General features: G+C 45.6%; 1 protein-coding gene across 1 annotated transcript; it reads left to right on the plus strand.

Moving 5' to 3' along the window:
* Positions 1-533: 533 nt before the first annotated feature.
* ALG8 (ALG8 alpha-1,3-glucosyltransferase) lies at positions 534-25,385 on the plus strand. The gene is made up of 13 exons (XM_049776241.1): positions 534-628; positions 2,004-2,082; positions 3,922-4,115; positions 7,085-7,194; positions 7,427-7,494; positions 12,134-12,260; positions 12,467-12,570; positions 13,784-13,904; positions 15,583-15,722; positions 17,206-17,345; positions 18,591-18,688; positions 19,203-19,275; positions 24,641-25,385. Exons 1-13 carry the CDS (start codon positions 549-551, stop codon positions 25,011-25,013), a joined length of 1,707 nt encoding a protein of 568 aa, XP_049632198.1. The 5' UTR covers positions 534-548; the 3' UTR covers positions 25,014-25,385.
* The last annotated feature ends 673 nt before the right edge of the window (positions 25,386-26,058 follow it).

Genomic DNA, 26,058 nt, shown 5'->3' on the forward strand with positions numbered 1-26,058 from the left:
AGGAGGAGAGAAAGAGGGAGAGAGAGAGACAGACACAGAGACAGAGAGGGAAAGAGAGAAAGAGAGGAGAGGAGAGAGAGAAAGAGAGAGAGACAGAAGAGAGATAGACAGGAGAGAGAGGGAAAGAGAGAGAGGAGAGAGAAAGAGAGAGAGGGAAAGAGAAAGAGAGAGGAGAGAGGAGGAGAGAGGAAGAGAGAGACAGACACAGAGACAGAAAGGGAGAGAGGGAGAGAGAGAGAGAGAGAGAGAGAGAGAGGGAGAGACTGAGTGAGAGAGAGAGAGAGAGAGAGAGAGAGAGAGAGAGAGAGAGAGAGAGAGAGAGAGAGAGAGAGAGAGAGAGAGAGAGAGAGAGAGAGAGAGAGAGAGAGAGAGAGAGAGAGAGAGAGAGAGAGAGAGAGAGAGAGAGAGAGAGAGAGAGAGAGAGAGAATGTCAGTCTCAGGCTCCAGGCCTTGACATAGCCAGTCCCTTCTACCGCGCAGGCGCCACGACCTACGACCCGGAAGCAGATCCCCGTGTGCCGGAAGTGGCCTGCGCGGGGACTGCAACCATGGTGGCGCGACGCGGCGGTTGGTTCTCGGCGCTAGCGCTCGGCGTGACCCTCTTCAAATGCCTCCTGATCCCGACCTAGTAAGGGCCCCGAGCCCAGAGGCGTTTCTAGGGCGTCCACCCGAACCAAGAGAGCGGGAGAACGAGTGGTGCGGGCGGAGGCTGGGGAGGGCGGGGGCGGCCGGATGGAGGCCCCGACCCGACGTCGCTTCCAGGCCGCCTGCCAGGATTTAGTGCCCGGGGCCCCGGGGCCTCGCGCCCTCTTGCTGTCGCTGCAGGCAGCGGTGCTCACTGGGTGCTTGCAACAGGCGCTGCCCGGCCGAGCAGCGGAGATCCCGATCTCCTGGCAGGCTGGCTGCAGAGGCCCAGGGAAGGGGGATGAGCCTGGGGGAGGCCCCGGGGTTCAGGGGTGCCTGGTGGGGCAGCCCCCCAGCATTCTGCCACTTAGGGGTGGCTGATCTTTGTCCTTCCCGCCCACTTCCAGTAGCCCTGGGCGTCCTCTGCATCTTTGCAGACCTCCCTCCCTTTCCTCTGCCTTCCTTGCTGCTTTCTTTGTTGCATCTATTTTTATTTTTGGGGTCACACCCGGCAGCGCTCAGGGGTTCCTCTTGGATCTATACCCAGAAATCGCCCCTGGCAGGCTCAGGGCACCATATGGGATGCGGGGATTCGAACCACCGTACTAATGCATGCAAAGCAAATGCCTTACCTCCATGCTATCTCTCCTCTGGCCCTTCTTTGTTCCATCTTGCTGCAGCAGTAGTAACCTGGGGTCACAGCCACCTCCCCAGTTGGCTGTGTGTCCGCCAGGACTTGAATGAAATAACCCCCCGAGCTCAGTGGAGCTTGCACCATGCTTTGGAGGGCTCTGGCCATCACTTCCATGCTCACTCCTATTGGAGACAGTCGCAAGGAGGGAACACATGCTTCATGAAATGGGAAGCAAGCTCTCAGGAAGGATACTGGCTGGAGGGCTTTGTCTTGTTTGTGGGGTGTGGGGGGAAGAGTCATAGCTGGCAGTGTTCAAGGGTGGAACCAGGTCAGCTGCTTGGGCCAGCGCCTTGCCTCATTGCGCTGTCACTCTTGCTTTCTGACACTTACTCAGTAAGGTCTTGCTGGGATGGGGAAGCTGTACCTATGTTCAGGGTGTCTGCATATCAGGTCGCGTGTTCAGGTCATCCTAGAGGTAGAAGGGTGGAGGTACTTGCCTCTGTAATTCGGAAAAGATGTTGGAGTCATTGCTGTGCAGAGAGTAAAGTAGTGAATGCAAATAAGATCGTCCAGGGCAGATCAGTTAGAGTCAAAGAAGATCCTTTTGTTTGTCAGGGAAAAAGACACAGGAGGAGCTGGTTAGGAAACCTAGCAGAGTCTCGCTATGAATATATGCTTTAAAGCCTTGTTCTCCAACTATAAATTAAGTGTTAACTCATTTGATTTACCAAATCCTTTGATGTAGCCATTCCACGGATTTCGAAGTACATCGGAACTGGCTTGCGGTTACACACAGTCTGCCAGTAGCACAGTGGTATCAAGAGGTAAGTTACAGTCATCCCCTTTTGGTTAGAAGGGGTTTTTTTGCTTCTGTAGGGATTGGGGCATAGGATGTGGTATTAGGGGTTTAAACCCAGGCCTGCCTCCCACATGCAAAGCATATATTGGGCCCATCAATATATCTCTTCAACCCCATTGTTTTGTCTGAGTCCTATCCTGAACTCCCCATTTCCTTTTTCTCTGACAATGCCTTCTCTTCCCAGCCAAATCTTGTGTAATCTGGGGGGGATGGTGTGGGGGGGGGAGGAATGCCCTGAGCACAGAGCTGGGAGAAGCTCCTGAGTATTGCCAGCTTTGGCTCCCAAACAAATGCAATTTAAAATGGTAAAGCTGTATTCTTGAAATAACTTGGGAAAATTAAATAGCTTTTTTTATTTTTTTATTTTAAGAAATTATAAAGGAGGCCCGGAGAGATAGCACAGCGGCGTTTGCCTTGCAAGCAGCCGATCCAGGACCAAAGGTGGTTGGTTCGAATCCCGGTGTCCCATATGGTCCCCCGTGCCTGCCAGGAGCTATTTCTGAGCAGACAGCCAGGAGTAACTCCTGAGCACCGCCGGGTGTGGCCCCAAAACAAACAAACAAACAAAAAAAAAGAAATTATAAAGGGGCCAGAGTGATTGCACTGTGGTTTAAGGGCATTTGCCCTGCACACGGCTGACCCGGGTTGATCCCTGGCTTCCTATATGGTCCCCCAAGTCTGCTAGGAGTGATTTCTGAGCACAGAGCCAGTAGTAACCCCTGAGTGCCACCGGGTGCAATTCAAAAACAAAATAAAAAGAAGAAATGATAGAAATATGTTGTTGATGTGAAGCAAATTAAGCATATTTTCTCTGATATAACAGATGAGGACATGGATGTGTGTCAGTGGAATAAAGGTAGAAAAATTCTTAAGTTTCCATAAAATCCATGGTTCTCTAAGAGAGAATGAGGTCTGAGATACTGCATTTTCAAGTAGGAGGTATGGGACTGGAGCAATAGCATAGTGGTAGGGCATTTGCCTTGCACACGGCCTACCCAAGACTGACCCTGGTTCAATCCCCCAGCATCCCATATGTCCTTCGGACATGCCGGGAGTGATTTATGTCCCAACAGGTGTGGCCCAAAAACAAACAAAAAAAGCAATCAAGTAGGAGGTAATGTTTGGTTTGGTTTGGGCATGGTGCTGACCATTGAACCCAGAGTCTTACATAGTACTGAGCTATATACTGGCTAAAACTCATACTTGATATTCATTTCTTGGCATTATGTGGAATACTGATTTCTCAATATCAAAGGTCCCTCTTGAAAGATGGTGCAGCTTGTGATCAGTCATTAGACTCTGCATGGGCCCTGCCCTCTGCCCAGCATCACCACAAGCCACAGCCTCCATGTTCCAGCAAAAATTTCGGGAAGCATGTACCAGGGCTCTAGCCTGGGTATTCGCATGACAGTTGGCCACACACATGGTCATGTGGTACTGGGGATTGAGCTTGGAGTATCTACATGGCGGGGCCCATTAAGCTCCCCACCCCAAATTTAGAGCTTCTGAAATGCAGGGGGATTTTGGTTTTGGTTTTTGGGCCACACCCAGTGACACTCAGGAGTTACTCCTGGCTATGCACTCAGAAATCACTCCTGGCTTGGGGAACCATATGGGATGCCAGGGATTGAACCGAGGTCCTTCCTAGGCTAGTGCCGGCAAGGCAGATGCCTTACCCCTTGCGCCATCGATCCGGCCACGCAGTTTTGTTTTGTGTAAAGGCAAAGAATGAGACTTCTCAGCATCTTAGTACTTGGCTGTTGATTCGGCTACTTAGACTTGTCTTCGATTTCACCACACACAGGCGACTTCAGAGTGGACCCTGGATTACCCTCCTTTCTTCGCGTGGTTCGAGTTCGCTCTGTCACATGTTGCCAAATACTTCGATCCGGAAATGCTGAGTGTCCAGAATCTCAACTACTTCAGCTCCAGGACCCTGCTTTTCCAGAGGCTGTCCGTCATCTTTGCGGACTTACTCTTTGTGTACGCGGCTCATGAGTAAGTCAGACACCATCGCTCCGTGTGCAGAGTGCTGAGGAATGAGGATGAGGCCAGGGAAGAAACACATTAAACCGTGTACACTTGTCCCTAGTTTGGAGGAAATCAAGTTAATTATAAGAAATGCTACATTGGGGGCGCCAAGAGATAGCACAACAGCAGGGCGTTTGCCTTGCATACAGCCGATTCAGGACAAATGGTGGTTCGAATCCTAGCAGCCCATGTGATCCCCCGTGTCTGCCAGGAGTGATTTCTGAGCACAGAGCCAGGAGTAACCCCTGAGTGCTGCCGGTTGTGACCCAAAAAAATAAATAAATAAATGCTACCTTGGGCCAGAGCAATAATATAGCAGGTAGTGAGTGTTCTTGTCTTGCCTGTGGCTGATCAAGTTTGATCTCTGGCATCCCATATGGTCCCCTGCACACCACCAGGGGTAATTACTGAGTACAGGGCCAAGAGTTATTCCTGAGCACAGCTGGGTGTGGCTCCCAAAACAAAACAAAAAAATGCTACATCAGTTCCTAACTGTCATTGTGTTTAAAACTCATGGATGAGCACAGTCCAGTCTCACTGAATTTTGTTAAAGTAAAGGAATACAAGCTGACAAGACTAAAATCGAATGAGTGTATAAGTGCTGGGAAAGCCAATGCTGTTTCTCCCACACAGTTTTTTGTTTTTGTTTTTTTATTTTTTGGGGTATGGGTCACACCCGGTAGCATTCAAGGATTACTCCTGACTCTACACTCAGAAATCGCTCCTGGCAGGCTGGGAGGGGGGGTGCGGGGGGGGGGGGTGTCAGATGGGATTCCAGGAACCGAACCGGGGTCCATCCTGGGTTGGTGCCTCAAGGCAAACACCCTACCACTGTGCTATCTCTCCAGCCCTTTTTTGTTTGTTTGTTTGTTTGTTTGTTTTTTATTGTTGCTTTTATTTTCCTTCGCTGCCCTCCAGAGGCTTCCCTGTCTGACTCTGGTCCTGGGTATGAGCCCTGTGAAGGTGCTCATGCAGCCACCTATTATCACCGGTGGATTTTCCATTCTCAGGGACTCTTACTGAGTACTTCCAGATTTTCTGGGTTCCGTTTTGTGGATGTAATTTTTCACAGGGAGGGGTGTGCTCTGGGCTACCTCTGCTAGTGCTTACTAGATGCAAAGTATGTGCTCAGCCAACTGAGCAAGCTCTTAACTCATGGTTCTGTCATCTTTCCTTCATGGAAACTCTGCTTCTTTTATGCCATGTTTACACCTTATATGTTTACACTCCTACACTGACTTTTTGTAGTAAGTTCTCAGCGAATTTTGGTTTCTAGTCTTTCCTCATACTTAAGCCTGCAAGTAGAATGTGACAGAGCTGTGACCCTTATTACGAGTGAGTTTCTGTCTGATGAACTCTCAGCTGAGACCTTCTCCAGGGAGGAACAAGATCCTTGGATGTGTTCTGGATCCTTAACATTCACTTTGAGTAACTCCTTTGTTTCTCTCTGTTTCTCAGAAAAATAATGCATACACAGTAAAACTGATTTAGACTGGAGAATTAGGGGTTATAACATTTGCCTTGCATGCGAATGATCCATATTCTTTTTTTTGGTTTTTGGGTCACACCCGGCAGTGCTCAGGGGTTATTTCTGGCTCCAGGCTCAGAAATTGCTCCTGGCAGGCACGGGGGACCATATGGGGCGCCGGGATTCGAACCGATGACCTCCTGCATGAAAGGCAAACGCCTTACCTCCATGCTATCTCTCCGGCCCCATGGTCCATATTCTTAACCATCTAATCATGACTACCAATATCCCATTGCACATTATTTCAACTTCTCTTCTCATTCAGGTATAATCTTTGCTTTTAAAGCTACTTTTTTGGGGACCATAGCAATAGCACAGGAGGTAGGGTCTTTGTCTTGCACACAGCCCCCTCTGGCTCAATTCCTGGCATCTCAGATCATCTCCTGAGCCTGCCTGGAGTAATTTCTGAGCACAGAGCCAGGATAATCCCTGAATGCAGCTGGGTATGGCCCAACCCCTCTACTCCAAAGAATCTACCCAGTAAAACTAACCCAAAAAAAATGCTGCTTTTTTTTTTTTTTTTTTTTTGGTTTTGGGGCCACATCCAATGATGCTCAAGGGTTACTCCTGACTCTGCACTCAGAAATAGCTCCTAGCTTGAGGGATCCCCAGGGATTGAATCACGTTTCATCCTAGGTTAGGTGCATGTAAGGCAAATGCCCTAATGCTGTGCCACCGCTCTGGCCTTAAAAGCTGCTTTTTTTTAATGTCAGGTTTCAAGGTTTTGTTTGGTTTTGGTTTTGGTTTTTTTTCTTTTTGTTTTGGTTTGGTTTTTAGTTTCATGGGCATCCAGGTGAAACTAATTCACAGTTCTGCCCTTAATTTGACCAATAGGATGATGTGTTCCTGGAAGTGTTGAATAACTCAGGTCTGCCCTTTTTTTAGTTTGTGTTGTCTATGATGGAGTACTTGAGAAACATGTGCTCTATCGCTAAGCTAAATACCTGGCCCCTGCATTTTTTTAGCTCATAAATCTTAATTTTATTAAATGAATTATAAAGGTAAGAGAAGCATGGAACTGAACTTGGGGTCTTTGTTTCTGCTGCCTCCTTCCTAAGAAAATGGGTCACAAAAAAAAAATTTAAATTAAATTAAAAAAAAAAAAAAGAAAATGGGTCACAGTGGATTATGAGGTAAATCATGGACGAGAGATGATTGTGTTCCCTGGAGGAGAAAATCAGAGTCATTGCTGAGTGGCCAAGCATTAGTATAAGGAGGAGGGTGTTTGCCCCACAACCAGAGTTGATCTCCAATGTCCCATTTGGTCCACCAAGCAGCACCAGAAGAGATTCCTACATGCAGAGCCAGGAGGATCCCCTGAGCATCACCAGTGGTAGCCCAAAAACAAACAAACAAACAAAAAACAATACTGCTGCTGCTGATTCCTTCTTGCTGTCTTAATATATAGGTGCTGTAAATGCGTCGATGGGAAAAAAGCATGCAAAGAACTTACTGAGAAGCCAAAGTTCATTCTCTCTGTATTACTGCTGTGGAACTTTGGGCTGTTGATTGTGGACCGTATCCTTGATATTTCATATGCATTCACGTGTTTATTCTAATACATGCTCAGTACAAGGCTAATAATTCTTTCTATAATTCTAACACTTGGCTTGCTTTTGAAAACAGACATGGCATGGATTTTTTTTTAAACTAGTATTTTTGTCTTTATGCGAGTTTTCATAATTTTATCTGTTTCACAGAGCAGTGTGAATTTGGGATCCTTTGTTATCTGTCCTTGACCTAAGTCCAGATATTCATTTCCAGTATAATGGCTTTTTATTTGGATTAATGCTGCTCTCCATTGCACGATTATTTCAGGTAAACACAAATGGGTTAATCAGATTTTTCCCCTCAAATACGGTTTTTAGCTAAAGGCAACAGTGCCATGAACAAGGGGTAAGCTTAATTAAACAGTCGCATCATCAAAGGCTAGAGACAAATTCCTTCTATTTTTTCAAATACTTTTTTTTCATTTACACATAACAAAATTATGCTATCAAAACTTGGGGGCCGGAGAGATAGCACAGTGGTAAGGCGTTTGCCTTAGATGCAGAAGGACGGTGGTGCAATTTCTGAGCATAGAGCCAGGAGTAACCCCTGAGTGCTGCCGGATGTAACCCAAAAACCAAAAAAAAAACTTGTTTATTTATGGCAAGCCTTAAATAAACTTGAGTTTTTCTCTTACCAAGGCATGACATTTTCTTTTTTGTTTTTGTTTTTGTTTTTGGGCCACACCTGGTGCTGCTCAGGGGTTACTCCTGGCTGTCTGCTCAGAAATAGCTCCTGGCAGGCACAGGGGACCATATGGGACACCGGGATTCGAACCAACCACCTTTGGTCCTGGATCGGCTGCTTGCAAGGCAAACGCCGCTGTGCTATCTCTCCGAGCCCAGCATGACATTTTCTATGGTGTTTGTGATATAAAAACTAATGGTAGAGCTATACCAGCAGAAGCTTGTAGTGTAGAAGAGCCGAAACTATAGTATCTGAGATGCGGGGACCTGAATTGAAATTTGCCTGTCTTTTCATCTTTGAAGTGAAATTTACCCCTGGTTTCATCTTTTGTTTATATTTTTTTGGTTGGGGGCCACACACACATGGCTGTGCTCCGAGGTTACTCCTGGTTCTCTACTTAGGCATCCTTAGCAGTCCTAGAGGGCTGGGGGGACACGACCATTGGGGCCAGGGATCAAACATAAATCAGGCTCGTGTACAACAGGCATCTCACTCCCTCTATTGTGTCTCTGACGTTTTTATTTGCAAAGAGGGTTTTCCTGCATCATGGGGACTTCAGAAAGATCCATTTCAATTTTATTTGTTTTTGGGGTTTTTTTGGTGTTTTTTTGGAACACACCTAGCAGTGCTTAGGGGTTACTCCCTGCTTAGTGCTCTCGGGCTATCCTGGCAATGGGGACTCTGCAGTGCTGGGAATTGAATTTGGGCCTTCTGCATGCTCACCAGCCTGACCATCTGTTTTATAAAGTTCTCTGTCAACTACAGGTTGGCTGTTTCTTCCTCTTAGGCATAAGAAGTCATATATACCTATGCATCAGTGGTGTTCAATGAATGGGCTGGTTCAGGAAGCAAAAGTTTGTCAAAACAACCAAGCTCGATCTTCTCGAGATCATAAATTAACAAGCTGATTACTCGAGATCTGGAAGCTTTCCCTTCTTCTTCCTTATTATTCCTAATTGATCTGTTCTAGAACACACCTGATGAGACAGAGAAGGAAGTGACCTTCCATGGCCCCTGGCACTTTGCTTTGATGAACCCTAGGAACATTCTCTCATTTTATCCTTCTCACATCCATGGGAGGTAGGTAGAAGCCACTCTTTTTAGTCATAGTCAACTCGGGTTTTTGTTGTGGCTGGGGTATTGTGTTTTCTAGTTTTAGTTTGATTTGTTTAGAGGCCTACATAGTGGTGCTCTGGGCTTACACCTGGCTCTGTACTCAGGGATCACTTATGTTAGTGCTCAGGGAACCCTATAAGGGTTACAGGGATTAAACTGGGGTTGGTTGCCTACAAGGCAAACACTCCTTCACCCTTGTGCTATCTCCCCAGCCCTGAGGTTTGGTTGTTGGTTTTTTCCCTTTACTTAGACTCATATGTTGTGTTTGACGACATCTACTGTATGTGCCTGATCTTTAGTTAAAATAGCTCTTTGGTACTGAAGCATCATTTTGCAACTCTTCATACTTCCAGATCCTCTCTGGAAACTAAAACTATGGGATGAGGATCAAATTCGCTGGGCTTTACTTTCTTCAGAGTATATACTCTGTTGTTATGTTGTTATGATTATACTTCAACAGTAGATCTAAGACTTAGTAAATACCTATTGATGGGGCCAGAGTGATGGTACAGAGGTTAGTGTGCTTGCCTTGCATGCTTCCAAACTGGGTTCGATATCCAGCTTTCTTCATGGAGCCTGCCAGGAATGATCGATTAGGGCAGAGTCAAGAGTAAGCCCTGGGCCCAGAGAGATAGCACAGCGGCGTTTGCCTTGCAAGCAGCCGATCCAGGACCTAAGGTGGTTGGTTCGAAGCCCGGTGTTCCATAGGGTCCCCCGTGCCTGCCAGAAGCTATTTCTGAGTAGACAGCCAGGAGTAACCCTGAGCACTGCCAGGTGTGTTCGCCCCCCCCCCCCAATAAATATCTGTTTGATTCATGGGGGCTATAGCAGGGCACTTGTCTTGCACACAGCCAACGCAGGTTCAATCCCTAGCACCACATCGAGTTCCTTGAGCCCCGCTAGGAGTGATCCATGAGCACAAAGCCAGGAGTAAGCCCTCAGCATCATTGGTTGTGGCCGGAAAAAAATCATAGCACGGACAGGAGAGGGTGTGGGGTCAGAGATAGCATAGCAGGCGAGGCATTTGCTTTGCATACATCCAACCCAGGTTCAATACTCAGCACTGCATATAATCCCCAGTTGCCACCAGGAGTAATCCCTGAGTGCACAAGCAGGACTCCACTCTAAATACAGTTGAATGTGGCCCCCAAACAATCAAAAAGCAAATTTACTAACCCATTGGATTTGTATAAAGCTAACTGGAATGACTTGCTTGTGTTTTTAATATTGCGTGGAGAGTTTTGTCTAGATCTTACTCTCATCGCAATTTCCAGAAAATGAATCCTAGAGAAAATAGAGAGCCGGCTGAAGAGTTAATACAACATCACTTGCCTTGCATACAGCTAACCCACATTTGATCCCGGGTATCCTATCTGGTTCCCTGAGCAACACCAGGACTGATGAAATAACCTCTGAGCACCGCTGAGTGTAGCCTCAAAACCAAAAAAATAAAATAGAGAAAGTAGTACAATCATCAACACACATGCGTTCATATTCACACAGCTATTTTGAAACACATTCCAGATGTTGTATTTCCTTCGTTAGGTGTTTCGGAATCTCTCTTTTTTTTTTTTTTTTTTTGGTTTTTGGGCCACACCCTGTGACGCTCAGGGGTTACTCCTGGCTATGTGCTCAGAAGTTGCTCCTGACTTCTTGGGGGACCATATGGGATGCCGGGAGATCGAACCGTGGTCCGTCCTAGGCTAGCACAGGCAAGGCAGGCACCTTACCTCCAGCGCCACCCCCCGGCCCCGGAATCTCTCTTTTAAAATAAGTTTTTTTTAATTGTGGTAAGATACACATAAAATGTACCATATTGGGGCCGGAGAGATAGCATGGAGGTAAGGCGTTTACCTTTCATGCAGAAGGTCATTGGTTTGAATCCCGGTGTCCCATATGGTCCCCCATGCCTGCCAGGACCGATTTCTGAGCACGGTGCCAGGAAAAACCCCTGAGCACTCCCGGGTGTGACCCAAAACACACACACACACACACAAAAAGTACCATATTAACATTTCTGGGGATGAGGTAGAGTTTGGGCCATACCCTGCAGTTCTCAGGCCTTACTCTTGGCTTTGTGCTCAGGGATCACTCCTGATGGTGCTCCAGGGATCAAATCATCTGTATGCAAAGCAAACACTGTCTCTTTTTCCCCCCATTTTTGTTCATATTCACATGTACGTATTTATATTTGTTTTACTGCATATCAACATACACACCTCAGTACTTGGAATTTCTCTGCGATTTTGTTTCACACCCAATGTTGCTTAGGGCTGACTCCTGAGTCTGCAAACTGCAGGACTTAGGCAACCATCTATCATGCTGGGGGTGAAAGCTGGGCAGTAGCATGCACAGGAAGTGCCTACCTGTCCTCCGTTAGTCCTTGATGAACTATTTCTCTGTGTGCAGCTCAGAGAAGATCAGTTAAGTAGATGTACCTCTACATGACCAATTTCCTTTTCTTTTTTAAGTAATACTATTGAAATAATTTTAGGAAAGTAACAAAGTTAGTACAGAGAGTTCTTATATATTCCATCCTTTTTCACTTGATGTTGTATGTTGCATATAACATCATATCACTGGAGCGATAGCAGAGTGAGGAGGGAGTTTGCCTTGCATGCACTCTACACAGGTCCCTTGAGTTTTCCAGGAGTGATTTCTGAGTGCAGAGCTAGGAGTATCCCCTGAATGTTGCCAGGTGTGGCCCCAAAACCAAAAGAAGCAAAAAAATTTCTCAGATACCAGGCCTGGAATGATAGTAAAAGGGTAAGGTGGTAGGTGGCTAACTTGGGGTTGATCCCTGGCACCACATAAGGTCCCCCAAGCACAGCTGAGTATGGCCTAAAAACAAAATAAGCAACTAAGAAACCTTAGCCAAGGATTTAGGTCAGCAGTAGAACACTTGTCTTGCTTGGGTAAGGCTCTGGGCTCAATTTCCAGCATCATAAAAAGACCCCCAAAAAGTTATAAACCAACATTAGGAAATTAAGATTTCACCAGTTTTTCTGCTGGTATTCTTTATCTGTTCGGAATCAAGGATATTATGTTACTGCATTTATTTTAGGAATATTATGGTGATTTTTTTTTTCCTTTCTGAATCTTTCAGAAAAGGCATTTGGAAGGAGCATTTCTCTTTGCTGTTCTCCTACATTTCAAGCACATCTACCTCTATGTAGCACCAACTTATGTTATATATCTGCTTCGATCTTACTGTTTCACTGCAAATAAGCCAGGTAAATTTTAAAACCTAACGTAGACTTTGAGTTGGTGCCTTGTGGCTGGGTGAGAGAGAGAGAGAGTGTGTCATAAGAGTAACGAGTAGCTCTCAGCTCTTGACCTCTGCTCTTGCCACATGATAAAGGTTGATAAACTCTAGTGCGATATGTGACATTGACAATTGCCGGTGCCCCTGGTTAACGAGGACGTTTCTTTTTCGTAGATGGGTCCATCCAGTGGACAAGTTTCAGCTTTATTCGTCTTATTTCCCTGGGACTGATAGTTTTCCTAGTCTCTGCTCTTTCATTGGGTCCTTTTCTAGCCTTGGTAAGCCTTTCATTTTTATATAAAGCAATTCGTTTGTGTTGTTTACAAAATATGAAACCAGGAATGTATTAAACAAGCTAAATTATTCCCTTTCTCTCCTCAGTGATGTCCCAGAAGCCCATGGTCTTCTCTCATTGTTATGCATATTGATATGTACCCATTTGTTTATGTTTGTTTTGCTGTTTATCATACCTAACATGGTCATAATTTGCATTTTTTATGAATGCTAAATAACCTCCTTGAAGTAACTTCTCTGCAATCATAAAATTAATACAACACTGGGGGCCGGAGAGATGGCATGGAGGTAAGGCGTTTGCCTTGCATGCAGAAGGATGGTGGTTTGAATCCCGGTGCCCCATATGGTCCCTCGAGCCTGCCAGGAGTGATTTCTGAGCTTAGAGCCAGGAGTAACCCCTGAGCGCTGCCGGGTGTGATCCATAAACAAAAACAAAAACAAAAACAAAACAAAAAAAATTAATACAACACTTTATGGTCTTGCCCTGATAACAGACATTCCATATAGTGTATAGAATGTGAATTTTCGGGGGCCGGGCGGTGGCGCTGGAGGTAAGGTGCCTGCCTTGCCTGCGCTAGCCTAGGACGGACCGCGGTTCGATCCCCCGGCGTCCCATATGGCCCCCCAAGAAGCCAGGAGCAACTTCTGAGCGCATAGCCAGGAGTAACCCCTGAGCGTCACAGGGTGTGGCCCAAAAACCAAAAAAAAAAAAAAGAATGTGAATTTTCTTTATTTTTTTTAATAATATCTTTATTTAAGCACCATGGGTTTCAGTCAGAGAATTAATGGATTTTCAATAAATTTGTCCTTTTATCCTGACTCAGAAGTCAACCAACCAATTCTAATTCCAGCTTGAATTGAAAAGTCCTATATCTTTGTCAACTTTCCCCCACTGTCACTGTTGGCTGTGTGGGTTGGATTCACCAGTCTGTTCTTGGCACAGGACAAATCCTGCTCTCATCGCATTTGCCTCAGAACAATACTGCACAGGTGTTTCAGAGGGCTCTGGCCTATATTGTCCCACTCAACATAAGCAAGTTAAACAGAAAGTTTCTTTGAAATGCTCAGCAACAGTTCCACCTACTCCATCCTGGATATAACAAAGACCAGGAATCTGCCCCACAGCTTGCTTATTCTGACCCTGGTTCTCTTTCAGTCTGCAGAAAATGGATGATGGTTTGCTTTCTTTTCCCACAGAATCAGCTGCATCAAGTCTTCGCCCGACTCTTCCCTTTCAAGCGAGGCCTGTGCCACGCCTACTGGGCTCCAAACTTCTGGGCGCTGTACAATTTCTTGGACAAAGTGCTATGTGTCATTGGTACGGCAGCAAACCTCCTTGTTCACACTAATTCTGATGGGCTAGTCACGGCGAGGAAGGGGAGAGTGGCTCTGAATTTCATCTTTCAGAATAAGCCAGCTGCTCTCAACACTGAGGCTGCCCCATTCTGAAAGAGCACTGTGGCTGCACGACTTTTCTTTGACTCCTTCCTGGGAGAAAACTGCCATGTTAGAAGACAATTACCAATAGTATTTACCATGGGCAACTTAGCATACTAAGAACCAGGAAAGAAGGATGTATGGTTTGCATCTGAGTTCTAAGCCCTCCCTCTCCTGCATGAGATGAAGCATGAAAGACCTAGTCCAGGGGCCGGGACGTGGTGCCTAGAGTTGGAATGTGTGCCCAGATTTAACCCTGACAGTATGGCTTGTCATAAACACTGCCAGGCTTAGGTCTAGTAGGCCTAGTGGCTCCTGTACTCCAGGGGAGACTCCCAAAACCAACAGCAAAAATTACCAAAAATAGTGGCTTTGAGTGTTGGGGGACCGGAAAATGGCTCAGAAGGCTTAGAGTGCTGCTTTGTATGAAGCCCTGAGTCGCCTCTGTTTAACGTTGCTGTTTTATTATTTGCTTGTCATTATTTCTCTTGCTTGTTAATTTTTGATGCATATAAGTAGGAAATCTTAATTTACTCATGGATTCAGCTTTACCACACACACGCACACGCATGCACACACACACACAGAAAGCATTTTTTTTTTTTTTTGGTAATTAGACCAAAGGAATAGTTCAAAGGGTTCAGTGCCTGCTTTGAATGTAGGGGGCCCAGGTTCAGACTCCAGCAAATCATGGTTTCAAGCACTGCCTGAAGCAACTTCAGAGTATTGGCCAAGAGTAGCCCCCAAGGATGGATGGATGTGGCTTTAAAACTTTCAAGTCTGAGATGCCTCTATGCGAGAATAGAAGGAAACTGCCTATTCCTGCCCTTACAAATCCTGTATCATAGATGTTGATTGCAAATAGAAACATAAACAAGGCATAACTGGTTCATAAGAAAACAACTAGTTTTTATTCTTTTGAGTGGGGTAGGGAATGCTGCACCCACTGGTACTCAGGGCTTACTCCTGGCTTTTCACTTAGGGATCACTCCTTATGGGCTTAGGGTACTATATAAAGTTGGCCTCAGGCAACATGCTACACCATGACTCTGGGCCCTCCACTTTTAGGAACTTTCTCGGATAAGTTATTGAATCAAGTTAACTTCACAAAGTGTATAAGCTATGTTGACTTGTCAAAGAACACCAGTTAAAGATATTAGTTCATTGTGGCCAACACACCTTACGAAGTAGAGCTGAGGCTGGATACTAGAAACAAGTTCGTGCCTGGAGAGTACTAGGCCTGGCTTACAGACAGATTAGAACAGGGCTGAGGCATGGGCAGACCTGCACTGAAAGCACGTCCTTCGCTTTAAGCAGTGAGAGCGGTTGCTCTCAAGCCACACATCTGGGAGGCTGACCAGATTCCATTCCAGTGCTGACAGCTGCTCTCCAGTAGATCTCAGGGCAAGGGCTTCCCGAGATCACTGGGATGAACACAGGGAATCTTGGACCCAGAGCAGCAATTAGATGGAGGAACTTTCTTATTTTTATGCCTGGTTTGGTTGGCAAAATACCTTCTGCCGTGGATAGTAATGTTACAAAACCTGCTTGACCTATAGGTTCAGAATTGAAGCTTCTGGATCCCAGTAAGATTCCCAAGGCTTCCATGACAGGTGGTGTGGTACAGCAGCTGGAGCACACGGTGGTCCCCTCGGTCACACCCCTGACCACCCTCATCTGCACTCTGGTGGCTATCTCGGTGAGAACTCTGTCTTCAAGCCTGTTCTGCGCTGTGGCATGACAAGTTGAATCATCTTTCCAGATGTTTCAGCTGTAGGATCAATTCTTGGCTGGGACCCCGCTGCAGATGGAGGCATTTTCTAGCAAATTCCTGGTATGGCCTGACACCCACAGAGAAGGGTGATGGTCAGAAAACCTTTGGGAGAGGTTTCAGCCTGTTAGACCACCCAATGGAGAGAGGAAGATGTTTGTGGCAGTGACGAACAGGGTTTGTTACTGTGGATTTTCTTTTCCTCTTGAGCTAAAAACTGCATCACTGTGTGGGCTCACGGTGATTTTATCTTGATGTTGAGCTGAAAGTCAGCCGTGGCGCTCTAAGCCTCAGATAGGAACATGACGCAGGGGCTAGAGTATGCGCTTCACACGAGGGAGCTCCGGGAGCACTCCCCAGCACACTGGAAGTAATCCAGCTCTGATCCCCAAAGTGCAACTGGGTACAACCCCAAAACAGTCAGAAGTGTCTGAGTCACTATAAGCTAGTAAGCCCTCATTTAGAGTTGAATTTGTCTGGTTTTGCTTTCAGAGTCATACCCGCCAATGTTTGGGGAACTCTCAGGGCCCCACACATGTGAGGCAAATATTCTCTACTGAGTCACATTCCTAACTTCATAGTGGGTTTTTTGTTGTTGCTGCTGATCATGATAGAATTTTTCGTTTTCTTTTTAAAGGGCCCATGCCCATTGGTCCTTAGGGATTACTCCTGGCTCTGCACTCAGGATTCGAATACTCCTAGTGGTGCTCAGGGGACCATAGGGGATGCCTGGAATTGAACCCCACTTGGCTGTGTGCAAGGCACCTTGCCTTACTCTTCCAGCCTTCATAATAAAATTTTACTCATACTGTCAGTGTCATGATAGAATTGTAGTTGAGTTGAACTAGGTCATTCAATCCTACCTGTAATTTCACTCAGCTTTAGTTTTCATGTTTAAACAAACTGCTAGCAAGACACCAGACCCACTTACTTATGTCAGAATTCAGCTTTATTGACATAGCTTATAGACGTTCTGACTGAGCTAAAACCCCATTTCTAAATCCTCAGATGTATAAGCTGCAAATGAAAGGCCATGGTTTTATTGTAAAAAGAATACACTCCTTTTGTCTTAGTACGTCAAAATCTAGCTTATTAGGAGCCCTGAAATATCTTTTGTACTTGTACATAATTGATTTATAGCTAACTAATTATGAAGATGTGATCAGGATTGTACTGAATATCAATCTTGTCTATTTTCAAACATGTCTCTTTTTCCTGGATAGATTTTATGATTTTCTTTCTTTCTTTCTTTCTTTTTTTGGTAGACTACGCTAAGTAATGAATTATCCAAGTTGAACAGAGTAGTCTGTTGTTGGGTCTGTTTTAGAGATGAATTTATTTACCTGAACAATATTGCTATCACACGTGCTTGAAACAATACTGAAGTCTTGTCTTTGCCTGTTATTTCTAGCCCTCTGTTTTCTGTCTTTGGTTTAAACCCCAAGGGCCCAGAGGCTTTCTTCGATGCCTGATTCTTTGTGCCTTGAGCGCCTTCATGTTTGGGTGGCATGTCCATGAAAAGGCCATTCTTCTAGCAATCCTCCCAATGAGGTGAGCAGGTAACTCAGCCAGCAGCTACGGGCTGTTGCAGTGAACCTTTTGTTTTCTATTCTGTCCTTTCCATCATGCCCAGTGAGACAGGCAGAGAGAGAGAAAAGTGTACTGGAACAGCTTGATATGTAGACAGAACTGATACTTGACTTGTAATTCTTGCACCCATAAAGATTCTGTGGTTTGCAGAATTGTTTCTGTATCTTGAGGGTAAGGGATACTGCAGTGACTAAAACTGTGCCACCAAGTTATAAACTCTTACAGCAGGTGGCAACAGCTTGTGGTAAAGCATGGTCTTCAGGTCTGTTAAGTGTTATTTTAAAGTAAGGGTTGAGTCCACTGTAAAGTAACAGTGTTTCTAACATCTGGTCTACCAACTTGTTCATAATACAATTGTTGAGGCATTAAATATTCCAACACCAATCCCACCACCAAATGAACTTCCCTTCACCAGTGTCCCTTTTTTTTTGTTTTGTTTTGTTTTGTTTTGTTTTGTTTTTTGGTTTTTTTTTTGGGGGTCTCACCCGGCAGTTGCTCAGGAGTTACTCCTGGCTCCAATCTCAGAAGTTGCTCCTAGCAAGCACGGGGGACCATATGGGACGCCGGGATTCGAACCGATGACCTTCTGCATGAGAGGCAAACGCCTTACCTCCATGCTATCTCTCCGGCCCCATCACCAGTGTCCCTAATCTCCCACCAACCACATAGCCTGCCTCCATATACGCCAAGCACATTTAATTCATAGTTCTTGTTACAACACAAATCCAAATAGAATGGCCAAAACTTGGGGTTTGGGGCCGGAGAGATAGCATGGAGGTAAGGTGTTTGCCTTTCATGCAGAAGGACGGTGGTTGGAATCCCGGCATCCTATATGGTCCCCTGTGCCTGCCAGGGGTGATTTCTGAGCATAGAGCCAGGAGTAAACCCCTGAGCACTGCCGGGTGTGACCCAAAAAAAAGGGGAAAGAAAAACCAGGTCAGAGAGATCATCCAGAGGGTAGGGCACTTGCCTTGCATGAGGCTAACCCATGTTCCATCCTCAGCACCTATTTGATTCTGAGCCAGGTGTAGCCTCAAGACAAAAATAAGATTGATAAAGAAGAACGTGATAACCTCACTTGAACTTAGAGTAATGACAAAGTGTGTGTTGTTTATAATGTGTTCAAAGAAAAGAGACACTTTTCAATCTACTTAAAGTATCTGGTTCTCTTGTATTAAGAAATTATTATAAGCATTTTATTTTTAGCCTTTTGTCAGTGGGAAACGCAGAAGATGCTTCGATTTTTCTGATTCTGGCCATAACAGGACATTACTCCCTCTTCCCTCTGCTCTTCACAGCACCAGGTAAACAAGTTCTTCTTAGAGGGTTATTCTCCATCTCTCGGCCCTCTTCACCTGGCCTGAAGATGGCCGCATTCTGATTAAACAGAGGTCTGGTGTCTCGGAAGGCCTGGGCTCGTCCGTGCTCTCAAACCTGACAGAGCTTAGGGTTCCTGATAAAGCCAGACTGCAAGTCCCAGAAACCACATAACCCCACCCAGCATCATTGGATTTTCCCTATTGGCTCCCAGGAACTACTAGGGTAGCTTCCCTGAAGATCTTCCAATTATACTTAAGGCCAGATGGAGTGCAGAGCAGGCTAGCACAGGCTTTGCATGCAGGAGGCCCAAGTTTGACCCCCAGGACTCTGGTTCTCTTAGCACCACAGGAGTAGCCCTTAAATATGGGGACATGTGACCCAAAACAACCACCAAGAATCATTGCTAGTGCTATTTAGCTGTGTTACTGTGCTTGTATGTCTTTATCACAATTCTTTCATCAACTAAATTACCATCTGTAATTCTTTTTCTTTTAACAGAACTTCCCATTAAAATCTTGCTCATGTTAGTATTCACCATCTACAGTATTTCTTCACTGAAAACTCTATTCAGGTAATCCAAAGTTGTATTTTAATTGCTGTTTCGCTTGTAAATGTTTACTACAAATGTTTAAATGAACTTTTATAAGTGCATTTTCGATTATGATTTTAATAGGACGTTCTCAATGGCAATAAACAGAAGTCACCATATTCCTATCATTCTGACATGACAGAACATGTTGTGTCATGTGAATATTTGAGGAAGAATTATCCAAACCTAAAAACCTATATGATGGGGCCAGAGTGATAGTGCAGCAATGATGATATTTGCCTTGCACTCCGCTAACCCTGGTTCAATCCCCGGTGCCCCATTTGATTTCCCCAGCATCACTAAGAATAATTCCTGAGTGCAGAGCCAGGAGTAACCCTGGAGCATCACCAGGTATGGCCCCAAACAAAACAAAAGCATAGCATATAGGAAAATGGAAAATTGGAATATCAATTGGGTAATTGAGAAAAGATATGTAAATACTCACAAATACAATTAAAATACATGTAATGTTTTATGGTAGAATATTGTTTCACGGGGCCGGGCGGTGGCGCTCGAGGTAAGGTGCCTGCCTTACCTGCGCTAGCCTAGGAGACGGACCGCGGTTCGATCCCCGGCGTCCCATATGGTCCCCCAAGCCAGGAGCAACTTCTGAGCGCATAGCCAGGAGTAACCCCTGAGCGTCACCGGGTGTGGCCCAAAAAACAAAAAAAAAAAAAAAAAAAAAAAAAAAAAAAAGAATATTGTTTCACTTACCGGTTTTCATGTAATGATATATGGCTTTTTAAAAGCTTACTTATGGCTCATTTATTTATTCATTTTTTTGTTTTGTTTTGTTTTTTAAATAAATTTAACAATTTAATAAAATGTACATATTTTAAGTGCATAGTTATATTATCTTTTTTAAAAATCCATATAATTATTTATCCATTGTCTTTTTTTTTTTTTTTTTTGGTTTTTGGGCCACACCCATTGACGCTCAGGGGTTACTCCTGGCTATGCGCTCAGAAGTTGCTCCTGGCTTGGGGGACCATATGGGACACCGGGGGATCAAATCGCGGTCCGTCCAAGGCTAGCGCAGGCAAGGCAGGCACCTTACCTCTTGCGCCACTGCCCGGCCCCCTATCCATTGTCTTAATGAAAATATAATATAGCTCCAATCACTTAAATTTTTTTCATGCTCTCTTAGAGTCAATCCCCAATGTCTCAAGTCATCACTCACTTGCTATCTATCATTAAGAAATAATTTTGGGGGGCCGGGCGGTGGCGCTGGAGGTAAGGTGCCTGCCTTACCTGCGCTAGCCTAGGAGACGGACTGCGGTTCGATCCCCCGGCGTCCGATATGGTCCCCCAAGCCAGGAGCGACTTCTGAGCGCATAGCCAGGAGTAACCCCTGAGCGTCACCGGGTGTGGCCCAAAAACCAAAAAAAAAAAAAAAAAAAAAAAAAAAGAAATAATTTTGGGGGCCGGAGAGATAGCATGGAGGTAAGGCGTTTGCCTTTCATGCAGGAGGTCATCGGTTCGAATCCCAGCGCCCCATATGGTCCCCCGTGCCTGCCAGGAGCAATTTCTGAGCCTGGAGCCAGGAATAACCCCTGAGCACTGCCCAGTGTGACCCAAAAAAAAACAAACAAAAAAAAAAAATGGAAAGAATTTTGGGGGGCCGGGCGGTGGCGCTACAGGTAAGGTGCCTGCCTTGCCTGCGCTAGCCTTGGACGGACCGCGATTTGATCCCCCGGTGTCCCATATGGTCCCCCAAGCCAGGAGCAACTTATGAGCGCATAGCCAGGAGTAACCCCTGAGCGTTACTGGGTGTGGCCCAAAAACAAAAAAAAAAAAAAGAAAGAAATAATTTTGGGGGGCCGGCGAGGTGGCGCTAGAGGTAAGGTGTTGCCTTGCAAGCACTAGCCAAGGAAGGACCGAGGTTCGATCCCCCTGTGTCCCATATGGTCCCCCCAAGCCAGGGGCAATTTCTAAGCGCTTAGCCAGGAGTAACCCCTGAGCATCAAACGGGTGTGGCCCGAAAAAAAAAAAAAAAAAAAAAAAACAAGAAATAATTTTGGGGCCCCGGAGAGATAGCTCAGCGGCGTTTGCCTTGCAAGCAGCCGATCCAGGACCAAAGGTGGTTGGTTCGAATCCCGGTGTCCCATATGGTCTCCCGTGCCTGCCAGGAGCTATTTCTGAGCAGACAGCCAGGAGTAACCCCTGAGCACTGCCGGGTGTGGCCTAAAAACCCAAAAAAAAAAAATTTTTTTTTGACTACTATAAACTACATTTCAACCTTATTCATGTAATGTAAACTTTTATAATATTGTTTTGTTTTTTGGGTCACATCTGGCAGCACTCAGGGGTTACTCCTGGCTCTATGCTCAGAAATTGCTCCAAGCAGGCTCGGGGGACCGTATGGGATGCTGGGATTCGAACCACCATCCTTCTGTGTCTAAGGCTAACGCCTTACCACTGTGCTATCTCTCTGGTCCCGGCTCATATTAATTGCACATTTAAATGTTCATGGATTATGTTAGTAAAACCTAAGGGGCCAGAAGGTTCTAAGAACTAGTTAAGAAACCTGAGTTAAAGTCCAGCACCACTGGAATGCGGCCCCCAGGTCCTAGGGTTGTAGCTCAGTGGTATTATTCATGCTTTGAAAGGCTTTGAATTCATCCCTAAGATCACCCCTTCAAAATAATTAAGAAATTTTTTTAAAGACTTCAGATCTGGGGCCGGTGAGGTGGCACTAGAGGTAAGGTGTCTGTCTTGCAAGCGCTAGCCAAGGAAGGACCGCGGTTTGATCCCCCGGCATCCCATATGGTCCCCCCAAGCCAGGGGCAATTTCTGAGCGCTTTAGCCAGGAGTAACCCCTGAGCATCAAAGGGGTGTGGCCGAAAAAAAACAAAAAACAAAAACAAAAAAAAGACTTCAGGTTTCTTTTTTTTTTTTTTTTTTTTTTTTTGTGGTTTTGGGTCATACCCGGCAGTACTCAGGGGTTATTCCTGGCTCCAGGCTCAGAAATTGCTCCTGACAGGCTCGGGGACCTTATGGGACTCCGGGATTCGAACCGATGACCTTCTGCATGAAAGGCAAACGCCTTACCCTCCATGCTATCTCTCTGGCCCCTGACTTCAGGTTTCTGGGGCCAAAGAGATAGTACAGTGAATAAGGTGCTTGCCTTGCACACAGTCCACCTACATTCAATCCCTAGCACTGCATATGATCCATCCAGCCCACCTGGAGTGAACCAAGAGCACAGAGCCAGGAGTAAGTCCTGAGTATCACCGGGTATAGTCCAAAAGCCTAAAAAATAAAATATGGGGGGATAAGGGAAATGAGACCCAGCAATGTTTTGAATTTTTTAATTAAACATTGTGATTTACCAAATTATTCATAATACAGTCATTTGCAGCATTAAATGTTCAAACACCAATCCTACCCCCAGCACGACTTACCCTTCACCAGTTTCATGGATTTCACACCCATCACTGTAGCCTGCCTGCTTGCAGGCACAACTTTACTTAGTGTTTCTTATTACAGCACAAAGGCAAATAGGATTATTAAAACTTAGCTCAATAAGGGTCAATTTGAAATAATTTTAAATCTCTTCATAAAGTCAGTATCTGAGAATTTATTTCCTGCAGTTGTTACTAGTTGAACCGTCTGTGTGCCTATTTAGGCTCACTGAGCTTGGTAGATTCCTAGGGAACTTGCCCGCCAGATTTTCTGTCATACTACTGGACTGACACTACTATGAAATTTTGGGGTCCAGGATCTGTAGATCTGAAACAAATTTGGTGTCTTGGCAGTTTGTTAAGGTAAAGTTGTGGGGCAGGGCCATTTCTGTAGGAAGATAGAGGGGGTGGCCCTGGGCTGTTGTGGTTCATGCAGAAAGGGAGCCTTTTCCTTCCACCTTTATGAGAAGGCCACAGAGGGATCAGTCCAGACCAGACTACCTGGGAAGAGTCAGTGGCATGTGCGCATGCGTGCATGTGTGTGTGTGTGTGTGTGTGTGACTGGGAAGAGTCAGTGGCATGTGCGCGCTCGAGCGTGTGTGTGTGTGTGTGTGTGTGTGTGTGTGTCTGTGTGTCTGTGTCTGTGTGTGTCTGTGTGTGCGCTTGGTGGAGGAGCTTGGTGGTTTTTTTGCCAAGACCCAGCAATTTGTTTTGCAGTGATATACCTCCAAAGAATTGGAAAAGATCACTAAACAGATACCTATGCAGGAACTGTCACTGCATAAATTTTGTTTGTGACCTAAAGATAGAAGTGACCGAGGTGTTCATCAGCACAGGTCAGCAAGAGAACAAATAAACCAAATGTGATTTATTAAATGTGGCTATTAACAAATCCCAGAGAGGGATCAAGTTCTTGGTGTTCTAGTAGAGATGAACCTTGGCAACCAGGGCTAAGTGAAAAGGGCTAAACACAGAAGGACTTGTAGAGCAGGCAGCTTCAGAGCTGGAGGAATAGAGTGAAGTGGCTACAAGGAACAAGCAAGTTTAGACCTGGAGTGACAGTAGGACTCTTGCCTTGCACACAACCAACCCAGATGTGAGACCCACCCCATTACACATAGTCTCAAGAGCTCCACTGGGAGTGTTCTCTGAGCACAGCTCTAGGAGAAAGCCCTGAGCATCTCCAGGCATGTTTCCTTTACCCACTCCCCAAAAATAGCCCAAAATATTTTTTTTAATTAATGGGCAAGTTCAGAAGATAGAAAGTTAATTTAGAGGTTACGTGAGCCAGGGCTTATATATGATTGCTTAATCTTTCTGAAAATTTTCTGCAGGGCATTAATATTTTCTAGGTCCTTTTTTAAAGCATTACCGTGATACTAAATCTCCTTAGAGGTAAGGATTCAAGGAGCTGAAGGACTAACTCAGAGGCTTGGAGCGCATGCCTGGTGTGCCCAGGATCCCAGTTTTAACCCCTGAGCATCAATGGGTGTGGCCCAAAAAACAAAAACAAGCAGTAAGAATAAATGTACAAGGGGTACTTGTTTTTTCCTTTGGTTTTTGGGCCACACCTGGCAGCACTCAGTTTACTCCCGGCTCTACACTCTGGAATCCCTCCTGGCAGACTCATGGAGCCACATGGGATGCCGGAGATCCAACCTGAGTTGGCCGCATGCAAGGCGAATGCCCTACCTTCTGTGCTGTCACTCTAGCCCAAGAGGGACTATTTTTAAGCCATGAATTATATTATTTAACATATATCTCTTCAGTCCATTGGGTCCATTAGATTGTTGTGTTATTGTGCTGGTATAATCGCTGTTTTTCCAGTGTGGTGTGTCGTATACCCTTAGAACACAATCTCTGGCTTCGCTCACCATGGAGACAATGTTGTTAGGAATGTTAGCTACCCTAGGATGACTTTTCCTTCCATTTTTTTCCTTCAGGAAAGAAAAGCCTCTTTTTAACTGGATGGAAACAGTCTACCTCCTGGGCCTGGGGCCCCTGGAAGCCTTCTGTGAATTCGTGTTCCCCTTCACCTCCTGGAAGCTGAAGTTGCCCTTTCTCCCACTGCTGCTCACCTCTGTGTACTGTGCACTGGGTATCACGTACGCTTGGCTCAGACTGAGCGTGTCCGCACTTACTCTCCCTCCCACGGGCAAGAAATACTCAGCCACCCCAAAAACAGTGGGGATGGGAGAGACAGTGCCTCGAACTGAACGCATGTGTGGCAAAGAGCCAAGAACAGCCCCCAACACCACTGGGAATGCCCCCAAGGCCAGAAAAAAAGACACACACAAAAAGACAAAGAAGCAGTAAGAAAAGGAGCTGCTTGGGTATACTGCAAGCAATTGTTTCACCGGAAATTGGTCAAAACTTGAAGATCGGTACTGGTGGCAGCACCATTTGAGGCCCCTTCTACCCACCGTGGCCTTCCCAGCCGAGCAGCCTGCCTGTCCCCATGGTGACAAACACACAGGGCCTCTTGGGCTCCTGTGAAGCTGTCAGACTGTGTGTCTCCAGACCTGATCCATTGCTTGTCAACTACAGCCAGAGAGAAGCATTGTCGGGCTCTAGTGCCTAATTTGAATGAGAATAATTTGAATAAAGCACTATTTTGTATTTCTCAACAGAAATCTCTGGGCTGTTACCCTTTCCTGCATCTTCCTATCAGTAGATAGGCGCACAGCAGGGTGTATGCTGTCCTCCGGTTTACCAGGATTTACAGGGATTTGTATCATTGAATTGATTCAGTGGCAGGAGCCAGAGTGATAGCACAGCGCTTAGGCACAGGGGTTTCAAACTCTATTTACCTGGGGGCCGCAGGAGGCAAAGTCGGGGTGATCCTTGAGTGCAAAGTCAGTAGTAAGCCTTGCATATTAGGGGGTGTGACCCAAACAACTAAAACAAAACAAAAAGATTCATCTAGGGCAGGGCCACAAAATGTTGTACAGAGGGCCGTTTGCAGCCCGCGGGCCTCGAGTTTAAGACCCCTGGTAGGGCATTTGCCTTGCACGAGATCAACCCAGGACAGACCCTAGTTTGATTTCCAGCATCTCATATGGTCCCCTGAGCCTGCCAGGAGCGATTTCTGAGCATAGAGTAAGGAGTAACCCTGAGCATCATTGGGTGTGGCCCAATAACAAAACAAACCAAAAATATTTAGTGGCAGTACTTGGCTGTACTCAACACCAGGGGAACATTGAATGGGCTGAGTTAATCTTTGAACCAACTATAAATCACATCTGTTGAGTGAAATTAAGAACATCAATATGCGTTGCTCATCTGAAAGAATTTTAAGTGGATAGTACTGCTTCTCTTGCACCCAGCCAGCCAGATTTGATCCTTGGGACCCCCATGTAGT

Source organism: Suncus etruscus, chromosome 7 (assembly GCF_024139225.1).
Source record: "Suncus etruscus isolate mSunEtr1 chromosome 7, mSunEtr1.pri.cur, whole genome shotgun sequence".
Lineage (NCBI taxonomy): Eukaryota > Metazoa > Chordata > Mammalia > Eulipotyphla > Soricidae > Suncus > Suncus etruscus.